The 22550-nt window shown below is 42.1% G+C and overlaps 1 protein-coding gene across 6 annotated transcripts; it reads right to left on the bottom strand.

Annotated features, from left to right (window-relative positions):
- On the bottom strand, nucleotides 1–20403 carry EIF4ENIF1 (eukaryotic translation initiation factor 4E nuclear import factor 1). 6 transcript variants are annotated; one of them, XM_072145878.1, is made up of 19 exons: nucleotides 20324–20403; nucleotides 18208–18326; nucleotides 15224–15297; nucleotides 15011–15138; nucleotides 10970–11262; nucleotides 10654–10855; nucleotides 9609–9775; nucleotides 8235–8370; nucleotides 6518–6694; nucleotides 4654–4886; nucleotides 4129–4203; nucleotides 3874–4042; nucleotides 3633–3715; nucleotides 3305–3441; nucleotides 3147–3228; nucleotides 2827–2956; nucleotides 2396–2725; nucleotides 1466–1630; nucleotides 1–673 (listed from the first exon to the last, which is right to left on the bottom strand). In XM_072145878.1, the coding sequence occupies exons 2-19, from the start codon at nucleotides 18295–18297 to the stop codon at nucleotides 465–467; spliced, it is 2880 nt and encodes a 959-aa protein (XP_072001979.1). In that variant the 5' UTR covers nucleotides 18298–18326; nucleotides 20324–20403; the 3' UTR covers nucleotides 1–464. The 6 variants fall into 6 exon arrangements, with proteins under 6 accessions (XP_072001979.1, XP_072001988.1, XP_072001956.1 ...); XM_072145887.1 differs by lacking the exon at nucleotides 20324–20403 and adding an exon at nucleotides 19918–20111 and having other exon boundaries at nucleotides 4690–4886; XM_072145855.1 differs by lacking the exon at nucleotides 20324–20403 and adding an exon at nucleotides 19918–20110.
- Between the last annotated feature and the right edge of the window lie 2147 nt (nucleotides 20404–22550).

Below are 22550 nucleotides of genomic sequence, written 5' to 3'. Positions count from 1 at the left end.
TTAGCATTATGCAGATTTAATTGAAAGAAAAGACATGTACAAATTAAAGGGAGAGCTCAGACTTTGTCAGTGGCAAAACAGACTTCGCTTTTTCATCTGTACAGCTAGTCAAACCAAACTATTCTAAATGTGAGTATATACACAAACAAAAACCTTTATACAAGTCTGTACACAAAGTTCATCGTTTGCAAGAGATCTCCATAATCCCTCAGCAGACTGCCAAGAAGAAAAAAAAAAAAAAAAAGTGCCCCTTCCCAGAGGAAAAAAAAAAAAAAAAAAAAGGCTTCATGGGCAAATGAGATGAACCCTCCTTTGTAAGATCGCCTGCTTGAATGTTGAGCAGATAGGAGGGAGGGGGAAGCAAACCACTAAGTTGATTCGGTAGGCCTCCAGATAAGACACTGACCATCTTCTGCCCATTTTGGATCAGACTGTAGACCATGAACAACCAAGTCAGTTCTACTTTATTGTCTGTATTCAAGTTCATCCACACTGATCACTTTAGCAGGCATAGAAGGGAGTGGCTGCTGCAGGACATCAGATCCAAACCACTTGGCCAGTCCCACAGGGGATGTGCTCCTTGGAGGACGTGGATCTAGCATATGCAGATTAGGGCGATTCTGCAAACCTTGTGAAGGGGCGTGTAAGCCGGAGAAGTTTTGAGCTCCAGATCCTGAAGAACACACAGATTTTAGTTTCACTTACAGTGATTGCTACAGAAAAACAATGTTACATACAGATGTACTGTGCTCCATACTATCTGACGCTGGCAAACGCAAATCTCATATCTGCAGCAAATAAGAGGCTGGAAAGGATTACCCAGCTGGGTAAAACAAAACACTAAAATCTGGGACAACCCCTTTATCATTATAGACTGCTGTGACACAGGAAAGGCATTTTAGAGAACCTTAAAATGGAATCTCCTGGCTCCATCATGGTGCTAGTAACTTATCACACCTTTTAGCAGATATTTAATGAATCGGTCCAGTATGTACATGAGGACCAACACTACTAGAACTTGTATTTTTGTCTCACAAGAGACTTAGAAAGAACATTTTATTCAGTTGCAATATAGATTTATGCATAGTTTGCTGAAAAGTAGAGTCTAATGAGACAGCTTTATCGGGCCAAAGACACAGCCATATTGTTTATGTTTTTATCCGATGTATGAGCTAAAAACTAATAAAGCCTGAATTGTTTGGAGAAGAATGAAGTAGTGCTGGATTTCCTCACCTAGTTGTGTCCGGGGCCATCTATCCAAACAGCACTAAGGAGTAAGTGAGCTGGCTGTTTTATTTTAAAGCTACAACCATGCGGAGGAAAAACTGGGTGCATTATTCTGCATTTTGCTTCCTTTTTTCTTATAAATGGTTTGTAATAGTGAAGGAATTATTACACAGCTATTATGCACTTGAAGCTTTATTACATGGGATATCCCATTATGACGGGATATACTGAAGCGTACCTGATCGCTGTACGGATTGTTGCATCATAGCAAGCTGGAGAGGGTTTGTAGGTCGCTGATTGAGAAGTGGATGCCCAGTCTGTGCGAGTGGGTAAAAAGGTTGACCAAGGACGGAAGGTGAAAGGGCATGCAGAGTTGGCAGGTCAATACTAGGAGGCAGGAGTCCTGAAGGCAGAAGGTAAACAGAGAACAGAGCTTTTCAATAGTTGAACAAAAGGTAACAGGGTCATGGACAGTTTCTGCTGCATAATGAAATATGTTCCTTATGTGCTTTGGGGATTAGAACAAGGGGTAACAGACTCCGAACCCTTTACCTTACCATGTATCAAGTCACAGGACAACATTTTGCAGTGCTATTATTTTTAGCCACCCCTCAATCTACACCTGCTACAGTTGAAATTAACTTCATAAAATGCATAAAAATTAAAAACTCAGCAATTTCAGCACAACAGGTTACCTGTAAAAGGTGCATACTAACCTGGCAATGTTCTCTGCAGCAGCATTGTTAGAGTAGCTATGCAGATGATTATTCAATCATGTGGACAAATATCCCATATAACTTGTCATTTGCTTCTCTAAAGCAGCTTTCACATGACTAAAAATGGCAGCCAAGTGCTAGCTGTACAAATGGCTGCTAGCATACAGCTGCCATAGAAGTGCATGGCTTGGTGAGAACACACACACACCTTCTCAGAAAGCGTTAGATAATAAATTATTTAATTTATTTATGCAAGTAATGCAATACATATCACACTGTTGTGATGCAAGAGAAATGACAGGACCTTCCCAACTTTTGAATACGTTTAGCATGTTATTTTCTAATTGCAATTTTTTCTTTAGACTTATGAGGATCACCATCATGCCTAAGCTAGTAAACAGCATTTAGTAAGAAATTAGGTCATTTTTTAAAAAAGTTAACAGTATACGGACCTGCTTGCAGGAGGGGAAGATGTTGTGGAGGTACACGCTGCGCCAACATCTTTTGTACCAAACCAGGATGCATCTGGTGGGATGGTTGAACAGGCAAAACCGGTACCTGGTGAAGAGGGCGTAAAAAGGGAGCTCCAGGAACGGGAGAAGCCATTGTTGGCGTTTGCCTCCCAGAAGATTTAGGCCGGTAATCTTGATCTTTGGTGTAGCGACTCTGGTGGGGCAGTGGTGGAGTACACCCAGAGTGCTGTGAAGTTGAAAACCTGGCTCCCAGAATTGGTGATGTGCGTTGGACAGCATTGTCAGACAGATGATCAAGGAGGGCTCCATCTGTCACCAGAAAAAAAAATAAAAAATAAAAAAACAAGGTAATTATTCAACAAAGATCCACAGGTATGAAGAATGAAAACTAATTTTTCTATTTCTCTTACCTTCCTGAAACCTCCTTCCTTCTTCCTTTCCCTGGCCACTCTGCTTTCCAGGAGGAATATCATCTTTGACCTTCTCTTTGCTTTCATACATTTTTCGGATGACTGAGGTAGGTGTGAATGATGGAGACAGCTACAAAGAAAATGAAAAATGTAAGTTGTGAAGTGTATCAAACTACTACTAGACTCCATGTTCTTCTTGAAGATTTTTATTCTATAACTTCTAATTGAAGGATTTACATATTAGTATGCAAAGTGACTAACTTATGGCAGTGTCTCCCTCCCTCCAACATCTTAGGGGGTTAATATTGTACATGGCTTACCATGCTGGTAACTGGAGCACCAGGGCCTGGAGATACAGATGAAACTCTGTTTACTGGAGATTTATTCAGCCTCTGCTGTGGTCTAAGGAAAAAACATGCAAGTCACAAAGATCATGGCAACAACAGCTTTAACATCTACTGAGGTATTATGCACTGACCTGTTACGAAACCCATCTCTGCCTTTATCCATCTGTGTTTTGCCATAGATTGGAGGGTAGTAGCCTGAAGCTGGGAAAGCAAGATCATGGGGTACCAAACCTTCTAACACAGCTTGCTGCATTTCCAGTGGAGTGACCTTTAGGAAGCAAGGAACAAAATAAGAAATTACATTAGCATGCCATTGGTTCATACACTAGGCATCCTTTATGCAACCTTACTCCTGATACTCAGGTGGTAGGACAAGTAAGAATAATGGAGGCAAACATTACAAAGTATAACCATCTACAAGCTCCACAAGATAAAAGACAATAAAAACTAGTATTGTACCGGTGCCATGATCGGGCTATTTGCCTTCGGCATTCCAGATGGAAACTGTTCTCCAAGAAGCTGCTGATGACCTGATGAAAAACCTGTCCAGACAAATAAGATGCAAGAATTAGACATGGCTTGTCTAAAAGGAGTTGATCATCAGTAGCTAAATATTACAAATATATGCAAAGATTGACCAACCATGCAAATGGATGCCATTTCTGTATCCCACAGACTGGCAAAAATAAAAGTCAGTTACCTAATGGAGAAGGAATTCTAGTTCGAAGGTAATCTGCAGATGAGGCACGTGTTGGAAATACTGGAGGAATTTGAGGAGATGGTGACCGTTGCCTAAGTAGTGAGGCAGTAGAGTCCAGCGGTCCCATAACATTTGAGGACGGATCAGAAATGGGAGGCCCAAGAAGCTCCTATTTAGGATATCAAGTCACTGCACAGTTACAATTGCAAATTAGCACTCAGTTGGTCTCTCAATTCCTTACAATAACCCCCATACCTGAAGAATGTTTCGTTGCAAGGTAGAAGGAACTGTTACATCGGAGGAGGAGATCAAATGGCTGTCTAGATTTCTCTATAGGAGAAAGCAAGTTTTTAGAAAAAGATGCCACAGAGACTATCTATCTAAGTGCATGTACCCACAACCCAAGTGATATTTTCATGTCAAGTGAACACACAATTACCCAGGCATGATATGTCACAAAAAAAAAAATATATATAAATATGGGGACAATTTTTATATATATTGAGTTTTTATTGGGTGGGACCCTACAAAGAAAAATTTATGATGGAGACAATTAAATAGAACAGAATTGGCACAAACATGGACCATTCACACTACACAACATGCAGAAATATCCCTGTACTGTTTGAACGGCAGACTGACAATATAATAGTTTACCCACTGGGTTTTGAAATGAAATATTAAATCTCATTATGCCTGAAACACCAGTCAGGCTTCAATCAAGGAGCATGATGTAAAGCAGCCATCTATGGGAAAGCTTAACCACCCTCAAATACTTACATTGACTTTGGGTTGTGTAGGTAGCGTTCCACTTGCCTTCATACTGCTTACAAGTTTGTTAAAAGCAGACATGTCTCCATCTTTCTGTGGCTTCCTGGGTCCAGTCATAGCCGTCAAAGCTTCTTCCAGTTGCTCAGCCATAAAAGGGGTTGCAATTTTTCCCTCTTGCTCAACTTTCAAACCCTTTAGTCCAGCTTCAACCTCTTCCACTGACAAGGCAACTCCAGAATGTGCTGCAACCAAGACAAATATATATTGTTTTCATGTGAATACGCCTTTAATCCAGTATTTACTGATGCATGCGATTCTAAAATATACACAGGATAACAAAATAACACTTGAATTCAGTTATAAACATTAACATTAATACAGGATTTGTCAGATAATTCCAACCAGTCCATCAGTCCTAGTGTTGGTTGTCCCAGGATCTGACCATAGATCTTCCTACTTTGGTTGAATTCTTCTCATGAATAGCTTCACCAGTCTGCTTTCTGCCTCCTGCCCTTCCCTTCACATATAAAATTACAAGAACAGCACAGACACTTCCTGCCAGCAAGCAGCAGTGTGAAGGCACTTACTCTACTAGCTACAGACAGAAAGTCTTCATAACAGAGCTGACCGTTTTATTGATAAGGGGAGGGAGAAAAATTCCATCTTATGGTGCTCATCTCTGATCAGTCTCATATCTGAGTCAGATGCTAGTACAGTGATGGCTAACCTATGACACGCGTGTCAGTGCTGACACACGTAGCCATTTTCACTGACACACGGCTGCCTGAGAGTTAAGTTTCATCCTACATGATCAGGTGCAGTAGCCGGGAGGCTGAGAGATTGCACTGAGCTTCCAGCACTCTCCCCTCCGCCCCTCCCCATGTGTGAGCTGTGCCTAGTGTCTCCAGTCAGCACAGGTATCAGCACAGGGCACAGCAGGAGAGGTGACCCGTCCATACAACCAGGAGGCTCCCCTCCAGCTCCTGATAGTTGTGGTGGGGGTAGGATGGCAACACAGTCAGAGGCCACATTGCTGCTGACTTGTGTGATGTCCCAGCAGCTGCCACCTCTACACTGACCAGCTCCAGAGCAGGGATGAGGGAGGACAACCACTCCCATCAAACAGTGAGTAAGGTCAGTGCACTGTATGATAGAAGACAGTCATCAGGGCTTGTGTGTCAGTTTTGTGATGTACAAACCCTGAAATAAATCGCAACGCCTTGCAAATCGCCAGACATTGCGATTATTTTGCTCCGCACACCTTCTCCATGCCAAGAGGGCATGAAGGTAATGCGGACAGTTTGCAGGTTACTAAGCAATTTCACACCTGTCTGATTGTATGTAGGTCATGGTAGGATCAATCAGACAATCCACGGTTAAAGTACCCTAGAAGTTAAATAGTATACATATTTGTTATTTAAACTATAAATATCACAAAAATATGTTTTTTGTCAAGTTGACACACCACCCGAGTCATGCTCGGTTTTTTGGCAAATTTTGACACACCAAGCTCAAAAGGTTGCCCATCACTGTGCTAGTAGAATGTTCAGAAGCTATATAAAAGTATACATAAACCCTCCACCCTGATAATCTTAACCACATTGTCAACACAGCATATCATAGCACAGAGGGATCATGAAGTGCCGGCTTAGATAGTCCCCGCCCACACACTGGAATATTACACTGACCATCACCGAGTTATAGGAACTAAAAAAAAAAAAAAAAAAAAAAGCAATAAAACAGAATACTGTGGGGCTTGGCCTGGAATAAAATGCCATATATGTTTTTTTTTTTTTTTTTTTTTTTAATCAAAAAATTATCTAGGGAAAAACAAACAAAAAAAAAAAAAAACACACAAACACAACAAACTTACTGCTCTCTCGTAGTTTCTCCTTGTTAGCAGTCAGGCTTGACAACAATGGTTTTAAGTCAACTTTGGCTTTCTGCAGCATATCCAAGATATCAACTTTGTCAGCAGAGTCTTCAAATTGTATGGGAGCAAAATAGTTTCCAGAGTTTTGCCCAAGACTGGGTATAACTTGCTCCAAACCTGCAGACAAAAAGTTTTCTGTGATCCAAGATTTATCACTGGTGAACGTGAGTGATTAACTTGGCACATATTCATAGGGACTTTTTTTTTTTTTTTTTTTTTTTTTTAAGAAAGGAAACCCACCACTGGGAATACACTAACTGCTGTATTCCTGGTGGTAGCTTCTTTTCTCTTCTAAGCCCTACACTTCCTTTAACTAAAACTTTGTTTCCATATTTGAGTTTTTTTAAATTAGAAAATAAACTTTACCTAAACTTTTAATCTTGCCCACCTAAAAACTTTATCCTTTACTGTGGCGTGGAATAGCCTGGCCGAGCGATAAGGCTACACCACACCCCTGTCGCCTCTAAAGTCTTGCGACCCGTGTGCAGCCACTTCTACCCCTTTTCAGCAGTGAGCCAAGTTACTGCACATGGGCAGGTTGAATAGCCAAAGAGCCCTGTAAGGTTGCATGCAGTGGTAAGACTTCAGAGGTGTGATGAAGCATTACCCCCCCCCCCCCTCACTATAACCTCTGAAATTAATCTGCATAAAAGGACAGAAAGTTTTTATAGTTGGGTATGGTTAAAAGTTTGGGTACAGGCAGTGAAGGGTGCAGAAAAAGTATCTACCATCAGGAATAGCTCAGTACTTAAAAAGGAAACCATCAGGGATAAACTATTAAAAAGCTTCCAACTAGAACATCCCTCTCATGCCTCCTTGTGAGAGGGAATTTAGCTTTTTATATTCGCCCAATTTCAGAGGAAATTAATAAGTCTTTATAAAGAACCTTTAGCGACTCCCATTAAAGTTGCAGTGGTGTGCTGCAGCAGTCATCTGGCATCTGTGCATGAGGTTTGGGCTTGAGCCTCTGACTGTGGCCTGCTGCTGTCACTACGGCCTCCTCCCCTGCCTGACAGTTGTGGAAAACATTTTGCCATATATCTAGCTGCCATTTGCAGCACAGTCTGAAGCAGAGACTTTGCAGAGTAACCAATGTCACTCAGATATATGGCAGAGAGTCTTCTGCAGCATGTGCATCGAGGCAGGCCACTGGACCCAATAGAGGTGGCTGTGTGGCTAAAAAAGTTAGCACATGCACCGGAGACCCCTGCCGCCGTGAAGAAATAAAAGATACTTTTTAGTTGGCTAGGTAGGGAGTAAAGATTAAATAAGGCAGTACAGGGCTTTGTAGACAGAAAGGAAGCTACGATCAGGAAAGTCTCAGTGTATACCCGATGGTAGGTTTCCATTAATTAACCACTAAAATAAAAACATTTTTTTGGAGTCCAGAAGTTTAGTTAAATATCCAGACAGAAAGATTAACTAGCACGCCTTAACAAGAGTGTTACTGCCCCTTTGTCACTAACTGGAAAGGAACATTTAAGCAATTCACATCACCGTTATGCCTTGTCTATCATAACCACAAAAAACGCAGCAGTCCACATCTTTGTGGTTATAAGTAACGGAATCATGCTGGAAGTGTGTCCTCAACTTCCACATTTAGTTTTTGATGGGCTCTTCTATAATGGAACAGAAAATAGATAAGATGCAGATTTACCTGCTAGCCTTTCAAGTTCTTCATGTGGAGTGGACCTCAAACTGCTGGATCTGCTTCCAGAGTGGCTATGATTAGAAAACCACCTGCTGAATCGGCTAGCAGAAACTGAACCCTCGCCTAGCACATCCTCAATCATCTGTAGGAACAAAAGATGGAGAAGTTAGACTCTTAAGTGCTGCAGTCAATTGTGGGGTCTGGGGTCTTGAGCAGCAATGGAGCGACACTTACTTGTAGGTGAAGGGAACGTTCTGTAGCTGCAGAATATCTGCTCTGAACACGTAGTCCTTTATTTTGGAGTAGTAGTTTTAATGTCCCGACACCCAATAATATAATGCAGAAAACTTGCAAACTAAAAATCCAACACTTTGCAATCACCCTTATCTCACTTCTTAAGTTATAGCACAACTGAAGATGTGCCAAAGTAGTTTTCCCACGCAAACCACAAAACCTCAAACTTTGAATTAAAAAAAAAATTAAGCTACAAAGCCAACACACACACACACACACACACACGTCATACTGTACAGAACGCAACTATATGCCTGAGCAAATGCCTAAAAATAAAGCCCTAGAGCCACTGGTTACCATTCTATGTAACAGGGATAGCACTGACAAACCGCAAAATATGAAGTATTTACATTAAATAAATGCATTTCAGTATTCTGTGTTTTAGGTTCTACAGTTTTAGGAGGGAAGGGTATTGGCAGCGAGATATCAAGCCAGGTATAAAGATCCTCATACCAGCCTTGTGTGTACATGCAATCACCCATCACAAGTGCACACCAGAATAAAGTGACTTTGTGAAAGCACCCATTACCTTGTTATAGTGGCGAGTTTATTTAGCTACTGAATTTATTATCTCCCAAAAATAAAAAAAATAAAAACCACACACACACCACACACTTTAATGGGAATGCATCATTTATATTTACTTAAAAATCAGATGCTACAGATGTTTTCTATAGATAATAGGTGCAGTCATGTGGTCTACCCTACCTTAAATATTCATAATTGTGATTTATAGCAGCCACAGACTACAGGTCAACAATAAATTCACCTGCAGTCAGCTGGTGACAGTCACCTGCAGTAATGTGAAAGCACAGTCCTGTATTAATTATATATTATAGTAGTTAACCTACATTACAACCCTGTCTGTAATGATCACATTGTGAATGCTCAGAAGTGATTTCTATAGATCAGGGAGTGTCAGCTTAAAGCTTATTGGCCCAATAGAAAAACATACAAGATTTTTTTTTTCTATCTGATCTTGACATAGGTCATTTCTTTCTCCTAACTTTTTAATGAAACATTCCCTTTAAAGATGAACTATAGGTTTCCACTGAGGTCATGTAAAATCTATCCTATGGGACTCACCGAAGCCAAACCAGGAACACTTTTATCCAGGTTAAAAAATTCATTGAAGTCAAATTCTCCAGGTGCTGGTTCTGGCAGAATAGCCTCTTGAGGCACCTCCTGGTCAGCTGTACGTTGTGGAGGAAGAGTAACTTCTTCCTCCAGGACTCCTCCATTACATTCAAATCCTGCAAATATAAAAAGGGCAAAAAATGAAATCAACACACGGCATGCGAATTGGTTTTTTTTCCCCCTTTTAGTCTGCCATTTAGTCTGTTCCATTAACTTTAATCAAACAGAACATAGATGCAGTAATAATAATAATAAGAGAGAAAACTAACAACTTTGGGGATGGAGCCTGCACAAAGATGGGGGGGGGGGGGGGTTGTTCTGGCAACAGGTAGTTATCTCGTTGGATCTGATTTTGTAGGGTGTTATAAAATTGGACTCATAGTTGGCTATGGCTGATGATAAAGCTATTGGTGGTAGAAAGTACTAGTCATCCAAGTGTCCCAGTTTTTGGTAAATTTTGATGTAGTTAAGAGCTGGTAGGCCAGGATTTTCTTGTAGGCCCAGGTGGTGTTAACCTGCGCTATAACCTCATTAATATGTGGGGCTTCTATTGATTTCCAGTGTCTCGTGATCACCAGTTTTGTTGCCATAAAAATGTGTATAGTTTTTATAAAGAGGGAAGCGGTGAGGAGTGCCAACCCCTCTCTTACACCCAGCCGTTGGCAAGGGGCTTTAATTACAGAATCCACTCACGCAGCATCCAGCCTTGCAATGCTTATGGTCTTTTTCCCCCCTTCAAATTAGATTTTAGAAAAATGACAAATGCTCCTAGGCACCACTTAGACAACATACCCCTTTGGAGAAATTGCAGCCCAATTAAAACAATTTTTGGGGAAAAAAAAAAAAAAAAAAAAAAAAAAAAAAAATAGAATACAAGGCATCAAGGAGCAGAGAGGCTTCCTTATAAACAGGTAAGACTCATTTAATTTAAAACCCAACATCCTCCTGTGGCAGTATGACATCTGCTACAATATTAAAATCAAACTTGACTTGCCTTCTTTCACAGAAGACGTTCGTTTACGTGTTCTTTTTCTTCCCTTATGGTCCTCCTCCAGGATCTTGTCATCAAATCCTGTAAGCTCTATTGTCTCTGACTGGCTTGTGGGTCCAGCAGAAAACCACTCAGGCTCCTCTTCTGTGTAAGAGTCATTTCTTCTGCGCTCACCAAAGACTCTTTTACTGTCACCATATTCCCTCTGTTGTAAAATAAAAAGTTACACATTTCCTCACCGCAAGTAACCTAGAGGGAAAAAACCCCACAGAACAAAAAAACAAAACCAGTATCCAGTCACAGAATTAAGTGACCTTACCCTGAAGCGTTTATCCTTGTACTCCTTTTCTCGCTCTCTTCCATCACGAGGTTCTCGCCCATCTTTTTCACCACCTCGCAACTCACGTTCAAATCCTCTAGCAGCTATTATTCTCCCACTTCCAATCCTTCGGCCACCAGCAAGACGCAAACTCTCATTTTCTTTATTGTCTAGTGGGCTGCCAGCCCGACGTGAACCCACAGCAGCAGTCACGTGACAACCTCCCCCAAAACTCCTCCTCTGGGGGCTTAGAACCACATCTAGATCATCCTCTTTTACACGCTCCCTAGGGTCTGTAAAAGAAACAATTACATTAAAGACACTTGTGTCAGACAAGAAGGGAGGGAGTGTCGCTTGGACATCAGAAAGATCAAAGCGCATTACTGTCCTCCACTCGGTTTAGCCCATTGAGTGGATGGAGGGACCATAATATGTTGGGACATATGCCAACTTTGAAACTTTAAAATTAAGTGTTTGCAGCAGACTTACCCAATTCTGGTCAATATGCGAGGATTGGTTCATTCAGACAGGTTTAAAATCCATGTTTCCACTCTCCCCATCTCAGAGATGCTTAACAGGGTTGGCCACCAATAAAGAGCTTAACTAGTTGGTGTAGCCGCTGGAAGCTGCAAGTCACATGACCCAACAGCAGCAAGACTTTCTGGAGGGGCTGTGCTTTCATTACTGTATACACATCCCTTCATTAACCCCTTCGTGTCTATGCCATTTTAGACCTTTAGGACCAGGCCTGATTTTTAAAATTTGCCCTGTGTCATTATAGGAGGTTATAACTTTTTGACACTTTAACATATCCAGGGGATTTTGAGATTGTTTTACCGTCACACATTGTACTTCAAAGTAATATTAAAATTTTGATGATATCTTTTGTGTTTAGTTATGAAAAAAATAGAAATTTGGCAAAAATTTCTAAAAATTCTTCATTTTCATAGTTCAAAATGTTCTGCTTTTCAGGCAGATAGTCATAGCACCCAAGTAACTTTCTAACTAACATTTCCCGAATGTCTGCTTTATATCGGCATAGGGTTTTATGCATCCTCTCTCTTTTCTAGGTTGTTAGGAGGTTCAGAATTTTGGGAGCAATTTTTCTCATTTTTAGGAAAAACGCCAAAACCCTTATTTAGAGGCACATGCTCAGCTTTAACTGACTTTGAGAGGCCTAAACAGCAGTAAACCCCCATAAATTATGCCATTTTAGAAACTACACCCCTCAATGTGTAAAAAAATCAACTTTAAGAAGTATGTTAACCCTTTAGATGCTTCACAGTGGTTAAAACAAAATGGAGGTCTAATTTACAAGCTGTCATTTTTTTTAGATATTAATTTTGGCCAAAAATTAAACCGTCACAAAGTATTAAATGACAAAAAACTCCACAAAGTTTGATACCCAATGTCTCCCGAGTCAGAGGATGCCCCATATGTGGTGGTGACTGGTGTACGGGCGCACGGCCTGGCATAGAAGGGAAGCTGTGCCATTCAGAGCAGATCTGCAATGTCACATTTTACAGGCTATAAAATGTTTATTTTTTTGTAATTTGGACATATAGGAGATTATTTTTTTGTGGATAAGATCCACTTTTCAGGTACATCATTTACGGGGGGGGGGGGGGAATAGCTAATAATCAGATTTTATTAACTCTTTCTTGGTGGTGGTTAAAAAAAAATCATTCTTGTTTATGGTTTTTAGCATTCCCCCCCCCCCCCCCCCCCCGACGTTCACCATACCATAAAAATAATGTGTTATCTTCATTCTACGGGTCATCACGATTACGGCGATACCCCATTTATATGGCTTTTTTATGGTTAACTTGTTTTGCAGAATATAGAACTCATTTTGTGAGAAATTTGCTTGTTTTTGTATCGCCATGTAACAATGGGCAGAACATTTATATTTTTTTGTTTACAGCGCTGGTTTAGAGCTTATTTTTTGCGGGACAAGCTGTACTTTTTCTTGGTATCATGTTGGGGTACATTTTACTTTTTTATCACTTTTTATGCACTTTTTATGCGATCAGATGTGAAAATTTAATAATTTTTGTGAGGTTTTTTGTGTTTTTTTTTACGGCGTTCACCGTACGGGTTCAGTGACCATTTTATTTTATTGTACGGGTTGTTACGGACGTTGTGATACCCAATATGTTGTGTTTTTTTGGTGATTTTCATTTTTTTTTATGTTTTATTTGATTACTGCATGGGACGGGACTTAAGGGGACTTTTATTCTTTTTAAATAATTTTTTTTTAGTTGCACCTTTTTTTTTAACTTTTTTTTTACTGTTTTATTTTGTCCCAGGGTGGGACATGAACAAGTGATCATTTGATCACTTGTTCATTGTAATATGCTGCAATACTAATGTATTGCAGCATATTACATAGTCAGCCTATGCATTCTGCATAGGCTGACAGCTGCACTGTTAGATCGTGCACAGTGCACGATCCTAGCAGGCAGCTGCCATAGGCAGCCCAGAGGACCTGATCGGGCCTCAGGGTTGCCATGGCAACGATCAGCACCTCCGTGCCCTGCACGGAGGGTGCCGATCGTCGCGCGATGCACCATAGACGCCGCGGTCACTATGACCGCGGCGTCTATAGGGTTAAACAGTCGGGATCGCGATAGTCGCGATCCCGGCTGTTACTGCGGGATCCCAGCTACCGCGTACCGCTGGGATCCCGCAGCGATCGCAAGGGCTCAGCTTCTGAGCCCGGGTGATCGCCATGACGTGATACTACGTCAAGGTGCGGGAACGACCCGCATCCTATGACGTAGTATCACGTCAAGGTGCGGGAAGGGGTTAAAAACTATGCCCATATCAGTAGTTGGAGGGTTATTTTATATAAGTGGACTGCATAGTAGGGCTGAGCTTTGCACAATTATTTTTTTCTACAGCTTACACAGCTGAAAACTAAGGTACAGTCAAAAAGGAGAGCAGGCATAATAAAGGACACAATTGTCATAACATATCCACACCTAGGGACACCTCTAATCTGGCTTTAGAAACATTACAATGTCTCTGCCTGCCCTCTGCTTCCTCAGCACTTAAGCACAACTTTAAAAAGTTGACTTTTGCAGGTAAGAGGATAACAAATAAGATTACCAGAGTCTCAGCTCCTGGATCCATGAGTAAGTGTCCTTGTTTATCATGCTCGATTTTGATGGTAAATTTCTTTTAACCTCTTAATGCTCTGCCTTCGATAGATCGGACGCCGAGTGCTGCAACTCAGATGCAGAGCTGATGCCGGCTCAGTTCGAGATCAGAGCTGAACCGGAAGTAGAATACACTGGATGTCAGCTGTAACTAATAGGAGTGAGCTCAGACCGTGGGTATTTAACCAGTTTTTTTAATGCTTTATATTAAATTTCATTAAAAACAGGAATTATCCCCTAATCAGTCAATTCTGAAAAACCGATATTTCGATTTGTAAGCCGCGTGACATCAAAATAAATTATCCACACATTTAAAAGTTCGGAAAAATGTAAAGCAGACATCTGGGAAATGTTATTCAGCAGCTTATTTAGGTGGCAAAACCATCTGCCTGAAAACGTGATATTTTGAAACTGCCAAATTTTTCAAAATATGAATCTTTTTTTACGTGTGTTTTAAAAAAAAAAAAAAAAAATAAACCCCAAATTTAGCACTAATATAAAGTACAACATGCGAGGGGGGGGGGAGAGAAATAAAATACAAAAAATATCTTTGATAAGCAACAGTGTTCAAACATTATAATCATAAGGCAACGCATGTCGGAATACAAAAAAATGGGGCTGAGCCTTGAGCTACAAAATGGCTGCGTCATTAAGTGCCATTAAGAATTGCTGCCATACAATTCAGAGTTGAAAAAATATTTATTAACAGTATATTTAATAAAATCAAGAATAGCAGATAAGTGTGAAGGCACAAGATAATTGTTTTACAGTTAGACTATAGGTATGTGAAAGTAGCTCTACCATACAGTTTAAACAATACAATTTGAAATTGTACATTAATAAAATTTCAAACTACTGTACAATAGCAAATATATTTTACCTGCTATCCTACGCTTAAGAGAAGTTCTTTCAGTGTCAGATTCTTTTCTTAAGGAGTCAATGGGAGAACTGCGACCAGAATTTGGGTACAGTGATGCATGCCACTTCTCAGGATCCCAAACGCCATCACTATGCATAATTCAATAAAAAATATATTACAAAGAAATAAAGGAAAAACAATAAACAATGCTGCAAGAAATAAAGTTTTACCGACCTGTTATATTTATCTGATAAACAGGATGGCCTCTGTTTTGAGTGCGGCAGCTCCTTAATATCTAGCAGTTCTTCCTGTTAGAGAGAATAAGTGAATGGGAAATAACACACAATTATTCACGGGGAACAACAAGGCCAACGTTCTTTTCCAGTAACAGTAGTTTAGTTCTATAGTAAACAGTTTTCCTGTTCAAAGGGACATTTGAAGTGGCGCTCCCCCTGCAGCCTCTAAACATGACTCAAATATTTCATAGTCTCCCTGAGGAGGTAGTTAAATGGGGCAAGTCTGACGACTGAACTATTCTATACTATACGGTTGCTCAAGGCATTTAAATTTGATATTTTGAAGGGATTTTCCCACGAAGCCGAGGCAGGCCCTATCCACAGAGATCAATAAATTAATGGAACAGAATGGCCATGTGTGGCCGCCTGCTCCATTTATCTGGAGAGGAGAGATCATCAAAGGGGTTCAAAAGCAGATCTATGCCCCCTATGCCATCAATGTTAACCCCTTAATGACCTGGCCCCTTTTCATTTTTGGGTTTCCATTTTGCACTCCCCACCTTAAAAAACCCTAACTTTTATTTTTACCATGTAAAGCGCTGCATGGGGGCTTGTTTACTGCATAACTGCAAATCGTAGTGATGTTATTTAATATTACATGCCATTTACTGGGAAAGATGCAGTGAAATTGGTGAAAAATGCATTCGTGTCACTTTCTGGTTCTCTTGATTTTTGCGATTTTCACTCTGCAACCCAAATGACATCTCATTTATGCTTTGGGTCGGTACCATCACATGGATACTTAGTTTATATAGGTTTTAGTTAAAACCATCTGTACAAAAAAAAAAAAAAAACAACTGCCATCTTATGGCGCTAATGACCTTCATATTTCAATATACGGAGCTGTGTAAAGCAATTTTTTTGCATTTAGGGGACTGTACAACTTTTGGATCCCATTTTATACAATTTTTTTTTTTATATGTTGCAAAATGACAAAGAAGTGGCATTGCGGACATTTGGGTGCCATTTTCTGTCACAGGGTTAAAATGCCGGGAATAACTTAATAGGATGGACAACTTGGGATATGGCAAAACGCAAAAGGTTTATGGTTTTTACTGTTTGTTTTTATATCAGTTCTAGGGAAAGGCAGGGTAATTTGGAGAGTTATTTTTCAGACCTCTAAGGATCAACTAGACAACCTAGGGTTAAAGTACCCCAACATACACGCCACCAGCTTTTGAACACAGAACAGGTTACCAATCGCGATCAGTGCAACAAAGATGTAGGTTTTACTGGTGGGCGTTTGCGGCAATGATACACAGATACGTAGGCAAGGGGTTAAGAATCTGAAAAAGCTCTTCTAAAACTCTGAGGACCTGTTACCCCGATTAAACTCTCTGTATGTTGCTATAAAGCTAGCATTTTAACACTGCTACTATTGGGAGCTGCTCACTTTTGTAAACAGCTCCTAGAGAGTTTATGCTGGGTGACAGGTCCTCTTTAAGAGGTACTCATATCTCAGCAATTGCATTTAATTCAATTCATCTCCAGATGAGATACATTTCTTCAATTGCATGTCCCATAAATGTAGTGATATGGTCAGATGGAAACTAGATAGCTGTCGTCATTTGATACAACCACCGCTTCTACAGTGATAACACAAAGCAATTACTGACCATTTTGTATGGAAAAACTATTTTTTCTTTATGTCCCACTTCCATCCTGCGGTAATGAGCGCTAAACTGAGTGCGGTGGTGGTTATGTCCAAGTAAAACTAGATGGTTTCTAAGGATGCGTTCAAATAGTCAGGTTTTCAGGTGCTGTTTTTGAAGCCAAAAGCAGGTGTGGGTCATAATGGTTGAGATTATCATTGAGAAAAGCCGCTCCTCTTTTCACTCCACTCCTTGTTTGAACATCGAAAACTGCACCCGAAAACCTGAACGTTTGAACGGACTCAAGGGACAACATGGCTACATTTATGGGAAATTATCTTTACCCATGTACATATATAGCGAATAAAATGTAAATGCACAGTTTCGATCATTCTGCGCTTTGAACAACATGTCTAGACATAGCAGCTCATCTTTTAAAACTTGTTTTATTGATCACAAATACAAAGCAGGCACAGAAGGCCACAATACAAAGTAGACTACGTAACCCTTGCATAGCTACAGCGTTGGAGCATTGCGCAGGTAATAGTTCACACAAAGGACTGAAGGTGGATAAAGAAGATCTGAGGGAGGCATCGGAGAACATACTAAGCCGTGTAGAATCAAAGGGATCCAACATCTCCTAGAACTTCTGCCACGAACCAGGATGTTTGTATACAATGTTGAACAGCACACCAACAGCCTGTAAAGCTACAGCACTGAGGGGCTTTGGAAAGACACCAGGAACCCTCCTCATTAGCACAATTGTAAGAGTTTAGAAGGAAGGAGGCCAAGGGAAACAAGTTTAAGAAGAGTTCAACAGTCAGTGCCTGGATCTGAAAAGTATCCATTTTACAACACATTCTAGTACATTTCAAATCTACAAGCAATTAAAACCACATTCTGCCACCATGGGAGCAACTGAGAACCCCCAGTGCCTGAAGACACTGTTCTTACTGCAGGTACAAATTGACACAGGTAGTCCCTCAACACGCATGCAAAAGACTGTTTGGCTCACTCCTATCCAAGGTTTCAATGGCTAGTGCATAGTTTCATTTCTAGGAGCTCGTTTACAAAACTGGTTTCCACTGGGCCAAGTGTGAGCCAACTGCCTGAGCTGCAAGTCTTATCCCTGTGGCATGGTCTCCTCACATATCAATGACTCAAATGCCATAAACAACGGACCATGGACACGGGAGATTTGCCATGCATGCATGATTGTTGCATCAAGGGGAGCCTAAAAACTTTTATACCAACCTATCAGTATGTGGCCTATAAAAACAACGCACTACAAATGTTGCCAGTGAAAATACGTAAAAGATGTGTACAATACCTTAGAGTATCTGTGAAGAGATTTATTCCGGACGGCCTTCCTGATGTCAGCAACGGGATCTCTACTGACCAAATCTTCTTTGTGATCCATCCCGACTAGCTCAAAAACCCACTACACACCTGAAGAAAAACATTAAAGATCAAACTGCATTGCTCTTACATTGTCCATTACACATGCAGGAAGCATGTTAGCGCAGGAGCAGACAGACATTCACTTATGCCGGGGAAAAAAATGGTAGTTATGCTTTTTCTGCACTGGTTGCCCATCTCCTTCCAAATACAGTTTAAAATAATCACCCTGAACCACAAAGCTCTGCATAATGCTGCACCTCCCTTTCGCTCGTCATCGATCTATCGCCCAGCTGGTGCTCTTCGATCTACCGGTGATGTTAGGTTGCTCTCTACCTTAGATCGAACAGCTCACAAATCTCCAGGACTTCTCCCGAGCCCCACCAATTCTCTGGAACGACCTTCCCCAGACTATCAGAACGAACCTCCAAAGTTTCAAAAGTTTCTCTCTTAAAACCCATCTCTTTAGGCAGCCTATCACACTAACTGCATGAAATGTCAACTTTACCAACCCATCCTGTTTTCTCCTCCCTTCTGTTATCCTGCAATCAGATCCTGCAATTTGTATATAAGATGGTGGCTGAAATTATAATTAAATTATTAATTATTTTGTACTGTTCCCTTATAAAGAATGGCTGAACCATTATACACACTCTTACACCCCCCCCCCCCCTTATAGACTAAGCCTGCACTCCTATTGTTTCATATGAGTGTTTGCACATTGTAAGGTTTTATTAGTTTTATTATATAGCTCCATCAAATTCCACCCCCAATGATTTGGGAAGCACCGCAGAACATAATGTTGCTATAAAAAGATTATTATTGTTCTAGGTTTAGAAATCTAGTGGACGGTGCAATGGCTAAAGCAAGCAATCTTTAGAGAGGGCTTCCAAACACTGTTTATGACCACCTGCTGGATTTCTAAACCTGGACTACATAAGCATGTAAACAGCTTACAAACCCATCCACCAATCTGCTGGGCCCCTCCTGCTCTGTAATGTTTGTTCCACAGATAGCAAAGTGAGAACAGTGCAATAGGCTCACAGTTCACAATATCTCCAACACCTGACAAACCTTCACAACTAGAACAAGATGGCATCTTTAAGATGTACTTCCTGAAACAATAAAGTTGGTCTCCAGCTTCTTAGGACAAGGGCCCAGGGCAGCTGCACTTTCCTGCTTTACATCAGCCAAACCACTGCAGAAACTTACAAGTGGTTCTCGTACACCAACGGATCATGTGAAGCAGCCCACACATTTCTACTAGTGATTGTTATCTGCTGCCGGTGCACCGGGGCTTCCCATACACAACACACACGTCGTGTACTGACAGACTATATCATGGGCTCAGAGCAGCAGCTCAAGCCCAAACATGTCTGGCCAGGAGCAGTAACGCTCCACTCCGCGGCCGGCTCTAAACACGAAACGGTCTTACACAGGAGCCCCCGGGAGTTTGGCGGTTGGAGAGAACAGACAGTGCCCGGGTCACCTCCTGCATGTTCTGTACCCACCAGCAGTATCACCGCCTTACCTGAGTACACCCCCCACTTTCTCCCGGTTCCCCCTCCCTCTAATACCCCCGCCGCGTCCACACGCCGCTTACGCACAGCACGTAAAGCACGTTCTAACGCACAGCACGTACCGGCCCCGCGGCTCCCTTGACTACGCCGGTCTGCGCTCTGCTGGGAGCTTCGGGGCCTCCTTTGTCTTCTTGGCTCACGTCTCGCCGGTTTAGAGTATTAAGCTCCGGGTCAACTCAGGCACCGTAAGCCGCCTACGTCAAAAGGACCCCGAACGTGAAACGTCACTCGATGACGTGACGGGGCGTGCCAAGGGCAGGCTTAACCCTTTAACTAGTGGGGAAGAGCTGGTCACGTGACGCAGCTAACTAAAGCGAAAGTGAGGAGACAATTAACGTCTGTGTTGTGCTGAGCACCCGGTTCTCTGCACCGGGATGTACCGCGCCAGCGGTGGACAAATACCATCTTTATTTCACATCGGCGTCTAGTGTATAACGAAAAAATGGATAATATTAAAAAAAAAGTTACATTATAGCTAAGTTGTTTTCCAGTAGTGGAGTATTTCAGATGTGATAGCGTCCCCTGCTGGTTTAGTCATTTGTATGCTTCATTACAGGTCTGTTATAGAAGAGGTGTATTGGAGGCTGAGCTTCTCGGAGCCTGGGGGGAACTTTATCTCAGGTCTGGAAACGTACGTCTAGTAAGGTTTTGAGTGCTGTCACACAGTTTGTTCTTGGACTGTTAGGCCGCGGTCACACGATCCGCTAGGCGTCCGTTCATAACGCGACGCTAGCGCACAGGGGGCGGTCCTCGGCCCGAACGCACATGCGTTAACAGGGAAACGCATGCGATCGGCTCATCAATCGCATGCGTTTCCCTGTTAACGCATGTGCGGTCGGGCCGAGGACCGCCCCCTGTGCGCTAGCGTCGCGTTATGAACGGACGCCTAGCGGATCGTGTGACCGCGGCCTTATTGGTGTGTTTTTGCGTGTATACCATGCGTTTGGCTGGTTTTAATCAGTTTCACAGCTGCTTAAACTTTAAGGGCGCGTTCACACGTTGCGTTTTGGTCGCGTTTTCATTGCGTTTGAAATGCATATACATCAGCTGATGAGAGGTGATTTGCCTAATTACATAACCGTTTACGTTTGTAAACGCAATGTTAACGCATGTGTTAACAAAACACACGCGTTTTGAAAACGCATGCGTTTTTTACCAGTTTGAATTAAGATAATTGGTCAAACCTATCAATGATCTGAAAACGCAAAACTAAAAACGGCCCAAAAACGACCTAAAACTCCACGTGTGTCTTCACCCTTAGGGCGCATTCATACGTTCCCCTATCGTCGCGTTCATAACGCGACGCTAGCGCACAGTGGGCGGGGCTCCTAAACGCATATGCGATCGCCCCAAACTCCGCCCCCTGTGCGCTAGCGTTATGAACGCAGCGCTAGCGGAACGTGTGAAGGCGCCCTTAGGGTGATGGCAGACGTGCTGTCAGCGTTTCTATGGAAATGCCTGCGAACGGGAATGAGCCGCTGGTGTTTTGCATTAAATTAACACAAAACACTGGCAGCTTGTTCCCGATCACTGCGTGCATGTGCAAACACCCCTGCCAATACAATAGGCAAGGGACAATTGCAAACAGTGCCCTCTCCTTGTAATGATCTATCTGTGAGAGTCATGACCCCTCTAGGTCGCCGTCACACGTACCACTAGGCATTCGTTCATAACGCAAAGCTAGGGCACAGGCGGCGCGTTATGAATGGACGCTTAGCGGTACATGGGACTGTGGCCCTAGAACAGTGGTGGCGAACCTATGGCATGGGTGCCAGAGGCGGCACTCCGAGCGCTTTCTGTGGGCACCCGGGCCATGGCCCCAGCACACCAGACAGAACTTGGAAGCAAAGATGCTGTTTTCAGTGATATTTTAAAGTGACTTACTGGGCTACTTGGGAATGTAGGAAGAGGGAGAATGTGTAGAAAGGGCCTAATTATCTTTGGAGGACCTTCTGCTGGCCCCATGATTCTCTTTGTACAGAGGGACACTGGAAAGAAGCTACAATGATGCAAATTCTCCCCCTTCTTTCTACTGTGTTGGTGTCCTCAGGAGGCCAATATGATTGAACATTGTTGAACAACAGGCAGCAATAAGTTACAGCTTTAATTTTTGGTTGGCATCTCGCGATAAATGAGGGTTTTGGGTTGCAGTTTGGGCACTCGGTCGCTAAAAGGTTCGCCATCACTGCCCTAGAAGGTTCTAGCGCTGGGTTAAGTACCTAGCAGCTGTAGATCCTGCCTGTACAGGCAATGGTTATTAGGGTGCAAGTTATCCAATTGTATTCCACCATGTACACTGGAGTGTGATTGGAGAGTGAACCACCACCTGACCAGGTTAACAAAACCCCTGGAGAGGGAGGGGCTAGGTCTTTTAGGAGTCAGTGAGTGAGTTCCATAAAGAACTTAGGCCGCGGTCACACGTAATGCTAGGCGTCCGTTCATAACGCGACTCTAGCGCACAGGGGGAGGTCCTTGGCCCGAACGCACATGCGTTTCCAGGGAAGCGCATGCGATTGTTAAGCCGATCATTTTTCATTGCGGTTTTGCATCCATGTAAAACACACATCAGTTTTGCATATTGGCTCTTTAAATGGGTTTTTGGATAAGGCAGGCGGCACACGTGGCATTTTGAACTGGTTTTTGGGCCGTTTTTAAGCAGTCCTTTAAAAAACGCTTGCATTTTTTTGAAAAAAAC

The sequence above is a fragment of the Engystomops pustulosus genome, chromosome 1 (genome assembly GCF_040894005.1).
Source record: "Engystomops pustulosus chromosome 1, aEngPut4.maternal, whole genome shotgun sequence".
Lineage (NCBI taxonomy): Eukaryota > Metazoa > Chordata > Amphibia > Anura > Leptodactylidae > Engystomops > Engystomops pustulosus.
This window is presented reverse-complemented; position numbering and strand designations above follow the sequence as displayed.

Bases quoted from the DNA above. Each gene is read 5' to 3' on its own strand.
- EIF4ENIF1 (XM_072145878.1), bottom strand. From the start codon at position 18,297: ATGGATCACAAAGAAGATTTGGTCAGTAGAGATCCCGTTGCTGACATC. The intron at 15,139-15,223 runs GTCGGTAAAACT...AATTATGCATAG, and splicing joins TTATCAGATAAATATAACAG to TGATGGCGTTTGGGATCCTG. The intron at 9,776-10,653 runs GCAAGTCAAGTT...TTATATTTGCAG, and splicing joins AACGTCTTCTGTGAAAGAAG to GATTTGAATGTAATGGAGGA.